We start from the raw sequence: 14,059 nt of genomic DNA, 5'->3' as shown, positions 1-14,059 counted from the left end.
TCTGAATCATCATTGATTGGTCCGGTCATGATTTTCTTGAGATCTTTCTGTGCCTTCCTAAGCCTTTTCTTTGGTTTCTTAAGAACTCTCTTGTCCCAATTATGGAAAGAATTATGCATATTGTTTAACTTCTCCTGGACAGTAGCAAGGGCTGGGTTAGACCCCGCCAAGTTCCATGCCTCTTGCACTATATCTGAGAACTCATGTTCCCGTAACCAGCGCGCTTCAAAACGCCTAGTGTTTCCACTACTGCCTTCAACATGAGTAAAATATTCTGTGTCCACACAGAGTGGACGGTGGTCAGAATGGTTATAGTGCATATTCTGTAGCGCAGCCGCTGGAAACATGTTTGCGCAGCCATCATTGATCAATCCTCGATCAAGTCTCTCCCGTATACGCCCCCTCTGCCAAGTAAATCGATCCCCAATGTAGCCCAAATCCCTCAGGCCACAGTCATCAATGGCATTCTGGAACGCTTCCATGTATTGAGGTGGCCTAGGATTTCCCCCTTCTTTCTCACTGAGGAATTGGATTTCATTCAGATCCCCTACCAGTAGCCATGGTAGATTATTACTCTCACAACCACAATTACCAGACCGAATAACCAACACACCAAATCTTCTCTGTTGTTAATTGGATGGAAATCAAAGATTTTAACCTTTGTACTACTGTCTTGGTACATAGAAAAGTGAATTCTTTGTTTTTCTTTTGTGCATCATTGATGCCGCACTTTATGTGTAAGTTCATGGAGGAACTTCTCTGTAAAAAAAAAATCGAAGTATCTTAGCACATATGGCTTTATAGAGTGTGTTCACATGTGTACGTGGCGTATTTCCTTTTTGCTTGAATTTGAACGAATGATCTACTTTAAGAAAAGGGTGAAGAGAGATGAAACCCGGAAATTGGCTATGCCTCCTAGGTGCATATGCACCCATTGTCTAAATACACATTTTGAAAAGTTGAAAAATTCCGAACAAAAATCCCGCGTGTATATCCGGACATTCTATGTGCGTGCACAAAGTTTTCGGTGAAAAAACGAGGTTTTTTGTGGCTTGTGTAAAAAAGACAATTTCGGGTGCTCCATTATAACTATTCACGAGGCATTTCTTTATCTTTTTTACACAAGCCACAAAAAACGTCGTTTTTCATCGAAACTTTGTGCACGCACATATAATGTCCGGATATACCCGCAGGATTTTTGTTCCGAATTTTTCATCTTTTCAAAATGTGTATTTAAACAATGGGTGCATATGCACCTAGGAGCCAAGACACCGCGTCTGATGAAACCGGCATACGTTGCGTGTATCACCATGTTATTTACAAAAGAAGTCACCGGGTTGTGTTTCAACAACTTCTTTCCCACCGAGTCAAAGTTATCACAGTGTTTGCACGTAAGTTATCAAGTCTACTATCTGGTGTGCGAGGTAGATATATCGATGTATTAGAGGACAATAAAGCTGATGTCATCTTAAATTCTCTCTATTTCAGAAGTTCAAAATATTTTGTAGCTCAAATCGTCGTTCCGATGCAAAAGGCCGTTTTTACATGAAAGATTCGTCGCGACAAGATCTTTGAAACTAGATCTCAAGTTGGTATATAAGTTATCGTGATATCTTCACACAAGTTACCGGGCGCATAAAATGGTTCCCCCATCCTTCTCCACATACACATATATGTATGCACTAGAGGACAACAAAACTGATGTCATCTTAAATCTCCCTATTTAAAAGTTCAAAAAAGAATTGTAGATCAAACCATTGGACCGATGCAAAAATTGTTTTCACATAAAAGATTCGTTGCGACCAGATCTTTGAAACTACATCCCATATTTTTATGTTCCAATAACTTTTTTTCTGCTCAAAGTTAGCGCGCTTGGGCTACATATGTTACCACGCTTCTGGTATGTAAGTTATCGTGGTATTTTCACATGAGGTTTACCTTTTTAACAACTTTTTTCCATTGGTCAATGTTGTCGCGGTGGTTTTATTTAAGTTATCGGGAATTCGGTTCGTATATTACCATATTATTTTCACATCAGTTCGTATAAACCATGCTATTTTCACATAAGTTATCGGGGTATGTTTTTCAACAATTTTCCCCTCCTTGGTCAAAGTTACCGTGGTGTTTGTGCGTAAGTTATCGGATTTGTGGTTCGTATATTACCGTATTATTTTCACATAAGTTACCAGGTATTTTTTTTAGGGAAAAGTCCATTTTAAACCTTGAACTTGTAGACCGTAGCTAAATCGAACCCCCAACTCCGAATCCTGGTCGTTGGCACCACGAACTTATCAATCCCGGTCCAGATCGAACCTTAAGCTGTTTTTCACGTAAAAAAGTACGAAGTTGAAAAATGTTCAACATATATTTAAGAGAAAAATGTTCATGTATTTAAAAACGAAATATGATAATAAAATAGAGAAAGGAAAATAAAAAAGAAACAAATAAAAACAAGTATGTAAATAAAATGCCTGAGGAAATTATAAATTAAAAATAAACAAAATGGGATATAAGATGATAATAGAAATTACAGAAACAGAAAATCAAAAGAGAAAAAAAAGATCTAGGCACTAGACCATTGCCAGAACGACATTTTCAAAAAAACTAGCTTAGGTTTGCTATGCAAGTGGGCACGAGTACGAAAAGAATCAGTTACTGGGTGGCCCGCATGAGACTACGGGTGTTTTTTAAAATTCGTGAACATCTTTCAAACTTGTGATTTTTTGTTAAATCATGTAAACTAATTCAACAAATATTTTTTGACTTTGCCAACATGTTTCGAGTTTGTCGATATTTGTTCAACTTCGCAAACAATTGTCAATCTCACGTAATTTTTTAGAACAATTTTATATTTGCGAACATTTTTTGAGTTCGTGAGAATTTTTTCATTTTTTAGTTCGTGATATTTTTTTCAAATTCGTGAACAGTTTTTGAAATTCAAAACATTTTTGGTGTTCACGATTTTTTTTCAAATGCAAGAAACCTTTTCAATTTTGCGACAATTTTTTAGTTTGTGAAATTTCCAAACTCCTGGAGATTTTTTAAATTTAAGAATATTTTTGATTTCCGCTTTTTTCCTGATTTGCGAACATTTTTTAGTTCATGGACATTTTTCCATACTATTTTTTAGGCTGGCCCGCCCACCAAAGAAGCAAACTGAGAGATGCAATCCCAGGATCGTCGCTTTCCCGGTGCGCCAAATAGCTCCAGGGTTCAATTTAGACCGGGATTGATAAGTTCAGAGTGCCAACGACCGGGATTTGAAGTTGAGGGTTCGATTTAGCTAGGCTCTACAAATTCAAGGTTTAAAATGGACTTTTTCCTTTTTTTAACAACTTTTTCCTTCCTTGGTCAAAGTTATCATGGTGTATGTATGTAAGTTATCACGTATGTGGTTCATATATTGCCATGCTATTTTCACATAAGTTAGCAAGGTATATTTTTCAACATTTTTTTCTAAATTAGTTGTGTTGTGCTTATATTATCATGTTGTTTACACAGAAATTATCGGGGTACGTTTTTAACAACCTTTTTCCTGGATAATTTTTTTACCAAAGTGTTTGTATGTAAGTTATCGGTTATATGGTGCTTATATTACCATGTTATTTACACAGAAATTATCGGGGGCACGTTTTTAACAACACTTCCCCTTGGGTCAAAGTTACCTCGGTGTTTATATGCAAGTTATCAAGTCCGCGGAGCATAGAATATCATGTTATTTATACGTAAGTTAACGGGGTTATCTTTTACAACAAAATTTCCCCCGGCTCAAATTTACCATGGGATTTGTGCGTAAGTTATCGGGTCTACAGTACGTATGTTACCATGCTATTTACATAGAAAATTACGGTGCATGTGTTTTCAACAACTTTTTCTAGGGTTAAAAAATGTTAATATGGTGTTTGTACTTGAATTATCAACTCTGAGGTCCGTAATTTACCATGCTATTTACATTTGCATTAGTCTTAACTTGTTCAAAAGCAAAAGAAAACATCCGTACAAGACTACTTACGTGTATAAGATAGCTTAAAGAGACATGAATTCACTCGTACCTAGCTAGGTTAACTTGTAGGCTGTAGGACTGCGGAACATCCAGAATGACTCAATTCATAGGCATGACTCTCTCCCCCTTGGATCGCATGGTTTAGAAGGCTTGGACACCTTCAAAGATTAAGTTTTTTGCTTGGTTGGTGTTGCAAGATAGGATTTGGATCGCCGATCGCTTGGAGCGACGAGGTTGGCCAAATTGTGGCCATTGCAAGCTTTGCAATAGGGAACAAGAATCGGAAGCCTATCTTTTCTTTAAGTGCCGCTACACGATTCGGCTATGTGAGTCTCTCATTGAGAAGCTTGGTCTCGCGGACATGGATACATCCCGACTGGCTCATGTATGATTCCGTCTACGAGTGGTGGGACAAGAGAACCGACAACCGCAACCCTAACCGGCGAGCTATGACCTCTCTCACCATGCTCGTCTCGTGGACCATTTGGAATGAAAGAAATGCACGGGTGTTCCGCCACAAGAGTGCGCCACCGACCATCCTACTCACCGCTTGTCGAGGAGGCCAAGCTTTGGATGGCCGCAGGCGCAAAGAAATTAGAGAATATTTTTCAGGGCGAGTAATTGTCATGCTGAAATTGTGTGGGCGTGCTTTAAACCTCTAAAATCTATTATCTCCTTATTTAATAGACGAGGCAAATCTTATGGCTCCATGATCCCCATTACCTACTGTTTCTTTTTTTACCACTCACAGCAGTTCAAGAACGAGCATGTCAAAAAAAAAAAAGAGAGAGAGAGATAGAGAGATACAAAGGGGAGCTTGTGTGCACTGTCCCTGCTCCCTAGTACTATCTGCTGGGGACGAACTGGTAGTAGCCGCAACACTGGAAGCATCAGCCACAAGAGAGAAAAGAGAGAGGAGCGTAGCATCCTTGTCTAGCCGGGACCTCTCCCGAGCACCAACAGGAGGATGCACACGCAGCGCTGGGACCTCTTCAGGCCGAAGCAGGACTGCAGCCACGCCATGGTGGCGGGCGGCGGCGCAAATAGCATCAGTGGGAAGTTGAGTCGGTGCGCAAAAGCCAGCGTGGCCAATAGAGGAGGCCGGGGAGGCACGACGCGCAGAGGCCGGCGCGGCCATAGCCATAGGTGGCCGGTGCAGCACATACAGAAATATGAAACTTCACTGCCTTACTTGGAAAGCTAAGCAGGTTATTGACCCACTAATCTTACCTTCCCTCAAACCTTGCACTGAAAAGAGCAGATCCCAGAAAAAAGGATAGCGAATGATCGATTCACCATTGATAGCATTAACCCTAAAAGTATCGGGTACAAACAAGCCTCCATACGCTTTACCCTCCATACAAACAATTTTGCTAGAGTAAACCAAACCACAGACGTCCCCACTTTAGTCAAACCAAAGACGTCCCTAAACAAGATAGAGTAATAGAGACAATATGACGTAAGGCTCTATATGTCAACACCATAATAATAACTCTAATTAATTAGAGAGGATACATGCAGTTTCCAACAAACCCACAGCCCACACACGTTAGTTCGACATAAAACAGAGTTTCCAACAGTTAACCGACACACTTTAGTTGACTGGATCAAAATAAAGCACACCGTCCTTCCTCTCCCAATGATTACTCCCTCTGTAAAGTAATATAAGAGCATTTAGATCACTAAAGTAGTGATCTAAACGCTCTTATATTTGTTTAAGGAGGGCGTATTTGCTTCGTGCACCGATCGAATCAACGCCTCTGACCAAACCCCCACTCTAGGAGAAAGCTGAGACAAGGCATCAACTAGCGCTTTCATGGTCCTTGTGTCCCTGGCTGTCATGGTCCTAGTCCTTCTGGACCTTCTGTCACTGTCCCTAAAAGAAAGAAAGAAAAATCAATCAGTCAACGAGTATAAACAGTGCTTATGTGACCGACCAAGAAAAAACAAGGCATCTGTTACCTTCTCTTTCTCTCCTTTTCAGTGAAGTCAAGTAGAGCCATTCCTACCTTGAATCCAGACTTTGGGTCGGTTATACCCCCTAATATGCCATGGTAGGCCTTAGATATCGCCTCTCTAACCTTGTTACTATGATCCCCAAGAGGATCCTGATCGAGTTGAGCAACCTTTTCCATAACTATAAGCTTTTCCATAACTGGAGGCAGGTACTTCTCAAATTTTTCACCAATAGCAAGAGCAATCTGTCCAATGCTTGATAGAATTGGAGGTTGAAGTGTCGATTCTCCCATACCTTGATACAAAACTTCCATAATATGATCAAAGCATGGCACCACTTCTTCCTCTTTTCCCTCTTTTCCCAAGACATGGCATATATCACATATCACTTCTAAATAAAGTGGAGAGAGTCGCTTCACACTGAAATATTGTAGCACCGTAGGCATGTGTTGTCCAAAATCAGCACCAATGGCATGAGCAAGAGCACCAATGGCAAGGGCTGCTCCATTTCGTGCACTTGTACTCTCACGGGTTAAGAGAGGGCACAACAACATCAACACACATTTAGCAGACCCCTTGAGTGTACTTCCAAGCTTGTGGATCAAGACTTCAACTAGACCACACAGCAAGACCTCAAGTTGGTTCTTCCTCTGAACAGATGAAACTGCACCATGACCATTAAGCACAATGTTGAATCTCCTCATAATATGAGACATCAAGCCTATAACAGCCCGGCGAACTTGTAAGTCCCCAGTGTCACTAACTCTCACAATCTCACTCAAAGCTTTATAAGGAGATGGAAGAAGGCAAAAAGGGGTCTCCCTAGCCAGATCCGAAGCACAAAGAAGAGCATCAATAAGAGGCTTAACAGAAGGTGAAAGCTCACATGAGTTTGATTTTGACCTTGACTTTGCATCTTCTGCATAACCTCTTGCAAGAAAATATAGAGCTCCATGCACTTCAACGGACACTTCAGGGACATCTTTGCTCCTTTCTATCAAGAGCTTCATGATCCGATCCAGGACTACCACCTCATTTCTCACGATTCTATGTGCACCAACAAGCTTAAACAGCCGCCCAAGTGTCCAGGCAGCCCTGCCTCTTACACCTTCCTCCGGATGGTCCATCAAGACAAGCAATAAATGAACTAGAGGAGCAAGTTGCTTGACCGAGGGACCTTCCAGGATAAAACCTAATGGAGACAATGCTGCTATCTTATGTGGCCCATTCAAGTTCTCCTTGACAAAATGCATCACAAGGGGGACAACTCCACCCTTCATAATTCTAGCTGCAAGGCCTAGGCATGTCATGGAAATGCCTTGTAGAGTCTCATCTTCCTCTTCGTCTTGTTCCAAAATGTCTTCAAGGTTTACTCCCTCTTGTTCCACATTTTCATCTCCCTCTTCTTCTTGTTCCCCCGTCATGGAAATGTCTCCCTCGTCTCCCTGTTTCCAAATGTCCTCCTGTTTTAAATCTCCCTGTTCTTTGTTTAAGTAAGTTTGTAGGAGAAGTGGAACAAATGAACAGAGAGGACCAATAAAGCTAGATGCCTCTTCTTCATCATCATCTTCTTTTTCTTTTTCTTCTTCTTCTTCCTCCTCTTCCTCTTCCTCTTCCCAACCAATCTCTTCTTGGAAAACAGTGATCCACAACTTAATACATTGGAATTTAAGTGATTCCACATCTCCTTCCAAAGCTTGGGATGTAAGACTCATCATGATCTCCTTGTAAGGTTCTAATATGGTATGACAAGTGTGTGCAATTGCAACAAGGCACTCAAATGCTGCCTCTTTGATCTCTGCTCCAGAATTTATCCTGCCTGCCACTTCACAAACTGCCACTACAGAATTCCTCCAAGCATGGTCTTCAAACTTGGTAAACTCAAGAATGTTGAGTAAAGCTTTAAGGGCTGTGAGATGGACTTGAGAATCTAGCATCTGGTTATTCAGTGCACTGATGACACTACCCATAACAACATCCACTTGATCCCCCTTGACAACTTTAGGGATCTTCGCCTCAAAGATATACTGGAGCACCTCTAGAGTTGCTTGCTTTAGTGAAGAAGATGAACTTGCCATGTTGTCCACTAATTTACCAACAAGGTCCAGCCATTGATTCCGGGGTATCTCCATGCATGCAACCCTCGCAATAACTTTTGCAATAACTTTTGATGAGGGGTGCCTTGAATGAGATTGCCTTGAATCAAATTCTAGTGTCATGAGCAACTTATTCTTAATCTCTGATCGGATAGAGGGATCCAGGCTGAGCCATTTTATACAAAGTAGATCCTTGTGTGCATCCTTGAGTGCAGGATCCTTTGAGTCCAAGGAGTTCTTAAGGGTGATGGCAGCAAGTGCCCTAGACTCTTCTGGAATCCCCTCCCTCAAAAGCTCAGATGATAAATATAGGAGGAAGTTGGGAAGATCAAGATTTTGGAGCCGCTTTAGCATGTCTTCTCCTATTGACCTTATGTTGTTGTCTGGGTGTGACGCATGTGCAAGAGCATCACTCACATCAATTGATTCATCCATATCAACTTTCTTGGGCAAGTCCCCTGGCAAACATCAACGATAGAAAGAAACAAATTAACCACCAAAAATAAGGTATGTCAGAACCAAATAAATGGATGGAGGACTAATTGTTATATTACTTATAACATATATAACCAGTTGGAAGAAGAAATAAATAATTTACATTAGGAGGAGCCTTGAAGTCACAACTAAATACTAAGACTAAAATAACTAAAATAGTAGGACCAAAATATTAGCAGGAGAAAATCACAAGAAAACTAGTAACCGTAGTCAAAAGGAGGAAACTTGAAGAACAAAATTTACAAGAAAAATTCATAGTTAAGTCATATACATCCCAAGACATGAAACAAAGAAAACACTGACCAACATCATTCTTAATAATATATAAACTAGAAAAAACAAATAAAATAATCGTCATTCTTGATAGTATAAAGATAGATATTATCCCTTACTAATAACCATAGCCTACAACAAAAACAAAAAACTAGGCGCAAATTTACAGCAAAGCTTCCAGCACAAAGGGCTATAATACTACCATGAAGTACAGTGTAAATACAAAATGAATCAAGTCATAATTAGTACTACAAAACAAAGATAGAGAGAGGGCCATTATGCCTTTTATAGCAAAAATTGATGGATAAATGCCTATATCTATGAAACTTAATATAAAACATATCTTAAGGCAAAAAAAAATGGACTGGGCTAGTTCTAGTTCCAAAGGGTAGTGCCTGGACATCCTCTAACTAAGATCAAAAACTAATAATCCAAGAGTGGGCAATAAAAGCTACACCAAAATATCATCCAACTATGATTAATCAAGAGCTAATAATCCAAGAGGGGGAGAATGAGGGACCTTAAGAGGAACCTCAACGTGAGGAGAGAAAAAACAGGTCAACTATCCCCAGAACCAAAAGAGCATAACCACCTCCCTAAAGCAACAACAAATCAACCTTCCCTAGATTGTTGTTGCTGGTCACTTGCGGTCATATGGGATCATCACTGTCAAAACTTATGCTTCTTAGAAGACCTAGCCTTGCAATTAGAGATGAGAGTGGTGAGGGGCTAGCCAGCCGGCGACTAGAGTTAGGGATCCAGTAGATCTTACCAGCAAAAAGAGGAAGCCGGCCGTTTCTACTCGTGCGCCTCCGCTAGCTCGGGAGTTCGATGGCTGTGCGGACAGTAGCTCAGGAGCTTGCGGCGGCGAGCGGATGTCCAAGGGAAGCCCTAAATAAATTCTACGGAGTCTCTCTCAGTCATGTTCCAAGCCGTTGGATGGTGTTGCCTTAAGATTCGCGAAGCGCTGCCGGCTTTCGCTTTCGGCCTGTTTAGGGATGCGTGATGGGCTGGATGCGAGGGAGGGCTGGTGGGCTTTTCCCACCGGGCAATCTGGGACAGGCTCTTGTCATGGATCCCCTGTTTAAAGAAAAACGCTCTTGTCATGGACCAGCCCTAGTAGAATGCACGTGCAACTGTAGTATAGTTTTTCCCCCTCAAATCTCTATAAGACCTTGTTTGGTTTCAAGGGATCCTCCCGGGATCCCCGTCATTTCCCTGGGTGGGGATGCCGCGAGTAAATTCCTCCCTGGTTGTGTGGGAGGTGCATTTGGTGTCAACAAGGAAAGACCTTTCCATCCCCGATCCACCCCGATTTTCCGGGTAGAAAACCATCACCTCGTCACGTCGGGAGACTTCTCCCCGTTCTCCTCACGACGCACCGCTCGTGACGTTTTGGAATTGAGCGAGGCCTGTTGTCTGTAGAGCCGCAGGCGCGCAACTCGGTCTGGGTGCTGGTTCACCTCTCCACCAATTAATGATAGCTGCATGCTTTCACAGCACATAGCGGAAGGCCGCATCAAGTGGGTAGGAAAGAAGATGGTACTGTCCCCGGCTCTCCCAAAGGCTCGTGTGAATTTTTCACGGGTTTCTTGTTTTGTCAAGAATATTCCACCGAGGGCGTCATTTCCCTGGAAATATCTCCTTCAGCATCCAAATAAGGCCTAATTGGTTCAAATTCCCCCTCAAGTCCAAAACCGGATTAATCACCCCCTCAAATTTGTTATACCGGATCAACCAAGCCCCAAGGTGGTATTGGACATGATTTAAGGTGGTTTTGAGTTATTGATGCTGACTGGACATATAAAAGTCAACTCCGATGAGTCGCCCCCACCAGTCATCCTCCTCTCCGGCGGGGTCTGGCCGGTGAGCCCCAGGCCGCATGACGCGGTGCCCTCCACCATGCGCGGCCTCCCGTCTGGGTCAAGCTCGAAGAGCTTGGCGGCCGCCTTGGCCTAGGCCGTCTCGTGACGCTTCTTGTTGGCCGTCCGCTCCACCTCATAATCTCCTATGACCGGCCGCCACGGTGGCAGTACTAACCTTCGACTACGTGGTCGGGGAGGAGATCACGAGCCACGGCGCGCGGACCCGCCTCTGCCTGCGCGCAGGAGTACAAGCGGCGCCCAAACGCCGGCAGCTTCCCGAGCGCGCACACACCGACGATATCCGTCGGCGTTTTCTGCGGCAGCCCCGGGGCAGTGCAGTACGAGCACCTGCCAGTCCGGGAGAAGCACGACCTCAGTCTCTGGCAGCAAAGATCGTGAATTTTGGCCGCCGCCGGCGTGGTGGACGCAGTAGTCCGCGGACGGCGAAGAGGCGGGCGTACAGCCGACGTGGCAGGGCGAGCTGCAGCGCGCGGCCGCGACGAGCAGCCCCGCGGGGTCGAGGCGGCTGAAGCAGAGGACTTCTGCGAGAGACATGGTGATGCCACGACCGGCAATGAGCGCGCGACACTGCGTGACGGCATGTCGCCGGCGCGCGTGCAGCTGGGCAGGCAAGCTGCTTATTGCCGGCGCGCGTGCAGCTGGGCCGGCAAGCTGCTTATTGCTGGCGCGGATGCATGACCAGTATGGATAGACCGACGACATGTGTCCCTGGCGTACAAGGCCCTTGAAAATGTCAGCGGCGCCGTACGCACAGGCCTCGATTCCACATGGCAGAAGGGCGCATCTATTGACCAAACCAAAATTTCATACACAATGACGCATCGTGTAAGTTCTTTACAGTGATTTCCGTTGCCAACCAGTTAATCCGGTCCTCGAACCATCCTACTACTAGTCTATCAAAGAAGAAGAAACATACTACGTACTACCACCGATCCCAAACGCGGACCATGACATGAGATTAATCAGTCGATCCGACCAGCCAGCCGGCGCCCGGTCATCATCATCTCAGGCGGCGGGGACGGCGAGGACGGCGAGGAGGTCGAGCGCCGAGTGGCGAGGTGCTCGTCTTCGCCAAGGGAGTCAACTCGCGACAAGGCGTGAACCGCGTGGCCTTTGACATCTAGTGCGTACGTACTACCGACATGGAAAGTAAGAAGAGAGAAAATAGAAGCAAAACCACTTTCAATTCTCTCCAAAACCACCTAGGGTGAGATTTATACGGTTTTGCAAAGTTTAGGGGGAAAATAATCCGGTTTTGAAGTTGAGGGGGTTATTGATCCATTAAGGAGGATTTGAAGGGGAAAACTATACTTTCTTTTTTGAAAAATAATTAAGATGCTACCTACCAGTGGCAGAGCTTGGGCCACATCTTAGGAGGGGCAATGGGCTTGAGGAGGGGGGGGGGGGGGGGGGGGGGGGCAGGCTTTGCCCATATTTCATTGATTCTCTGATTAATTTACTCAGGATCCTCTATAACACTAAACTCCTTAATTTTAAAGACCTCACAGCTAGTTGAGGTGTTCAATTCAAATTGGGTCACCCGATTTTGACTGGGTCAACAATTTTTCAATGCTTTCTCGTTCAATTGTTTTATACAATACATTATGCTTCCTAATTTTTAAGGTCTCACAATTAATTGAGGTCTTCAATTGAAAATTGAGTCACTCAATTTTCACTGGATTAACAATTTCTCAAGGAGCTCTCCCATCCAATTACTTCAATTCACTATTGTTCCCTAATTTTGAGGGTCTTCAATTAGATTGAGGTATCCTATAAAAATATATGAACCCCACGCACCCTCCCACCACCTAGAAAAGAAAACGTCGCCATGTGATACTGTATCGCCAATATAGTACATGCAACTACCGCGGATTTTTTTTCCACATAAATATGGGTCTCTTAGCGGATCACACGGAATCACATCGAGTAAGGCCCCCCAAATCATCAGATTGTAAAAAAACACTTCATCATCTCCCCGCCCCGCCAAACTAAATATTCCATCAATTCCAAAACATAGGTTCCGATGGCAGCCGTTGACTGGTCAACAGAGCCCGTGTGTCCCGATGGCAGCGACACCGGTAGGGCCATGTGGCGGCCAGGTCAGCAGACGGCGCCGAAGAGGCGCCAGCTACCTCGCCGGAATCCGCTATGACCACTGGTTCGGGGCGTTTTCGGGCCCGTTCGAAAGCGCGCGACGCGATGAGTCGAGTAGTTGTAACGACTCCTCAAGGGGCAGCCAGAATCGGTGGTGGTGGCGAGTGGAGGCGGACGCAGTGGTGGCTGCCGGGGCAGGCGCGACAGCGAGTGGCGAGCGAGGCTAGACGCGGCGAGGCCGTGCGCAAGCGCGGGATAGAGACCGCCGCGGCAAGCGAGCGCGGGGCCAAGGGCGCGCAGCTGGGTGCGGGCGGCTGCAGGGGGCCGCGGGGTGGTTCTAGGCGCGCGGGACTTAGCGGGCGCGGCCACGGGCGTCGGGGCGATCACGGGGGGGGGGGGGGGGGAGTGGAGGGGGGCACGAGACACGGGCGGTTGATACGTCTCCATCGTATCTACTTTTCTGAACTCTTTTGCCCTCGTTTTGGACTCTAACTTGCATGATTTGGATGGAACTAATCCGGACCGACGCTGTTTTCAGCAGAATTGTCATGGTGTTGTGCAGAAATAAAAGTTCTCGGATTGAACTAAAAATTTATGGAGAATTTTTGTGGAATATACAAAAAATATTGGCGCAAGAATTAACCAGAGGGGGTGCCCCCCCGGGGCGCGCCTAGAGGGCTTGTGGGCCCCTGGACCTCCTCCGACCCTAACTCCAACTCTATATAACCCTATTCGAGGAGAAAAAAATCAGAGAGAAGGATTCATCGCGTTTTATGATACGGAGCCGCTGGCGCCTCCTGTTCTTCACTGGGAGGGCTGATCTGGAGTCCGTTCGGGGCTCCGGAGAGGGTGATTCATCGCCATAATCATCACCAATTTCATAATGCTCACCGCCGTGCGTGAGTAATTCCATCGTAGGCTTGCTGGACGGTGATGGGTTGGATGAGATTTATCATGTAATCGAGTTAGTTTTGTTAGGGTTTGATTCCTAGTATCCACTATGTTCTGGGATTGATGTTGCTATGACTTTGCTATGCTTAATGCTTGTCACTAGGGCTCGAGTGCCATGATTTCAGATCTCTACCTATTATGTTTTCATGAATATATTTGTGTTCTTGATCCTATCTTGCAAGTTTTAGACACCTATTACAAATTATGATCCGCATACCCCAAGGTGACAATAATTGGGATTCTTTCCTGTGATTACCGTAGTTTGAGGAGTTCATGTATTCACTAAGTGCTAATGCTTTGTTTCG

At 44.5% G+C, this 14,059-nt stretch overlaps 1 protein-coding gene across 1 annotated transcript; it reads right to left on the bottom strand.

The window, feature by feature from the left end:
* Nucleotides 1–5,475: 5,475 nt before the first annotated feature.
* Nucleotides 5,476–9,692, bottom strand: LOC123054716 (importin subunit beta-1-like). The gene is made up of 3 exons (XM_044478548.1): nt 9,596–9,692; nt 5,966–8,513; nt 5,476–5,879 (listed from the first exon to the last, which is right to left on the bottom strand). The coding sequence occupies exons 2-3, from the start codon at nt 8,488–8,490 to the stop codon at nt 5,699–5,701; spliced, it is 2,706 nt and encodes a 901-aa protein (XP_044334483.1). The 5' UTR covers nt 8,491–8,513; nt 9,596–9,692; the 3' UTR covers nt 5,476–5,698.
* Nucleotides 9,693–14,059: the final 4,367 nt, after the last annotated feature.

The sequence above is a fragment of the Triticum aestivum genome, chromosome 2D (genome assembly GCF_018294505.1).
Source record: "Triticum aestivum cultivar Chinese Spring chromosome 2D, IWGSC CS RefSeq v2.1, whole genome shotgun sequence".
NCBI classification, from domain to species: Eukaryota; Viridiplantae; Streptophyta; class Magnoliopsida; order Poales; family Poaceae; genus Triticum; species Triticum aestivum.
The sequence above is the reverse complement of the archived record's forward strand: the minus strand, read 5'-3'. Positions and strand labels throughout refer to the sequence as shown.

What these genes read in the sequence shown, in the direction of transcription:
- LOC123054716 (XM_044478548.1), bottom strand. Translation starts at nt 8,490, where the DNA reads ATGGATGAATCAATTGATGTGAGTGATGCTCTTGCACATGCGTCACAC. An exon ending in GAAAAGGAGAGAAAGAGAAG is followed by an intron (nt 5,880 to 5,965) that starts GTAACAGATGCC and finishes TCTTTCTTTTAG; the next exon opens with GGACAGTGACAGAAGGTCCA.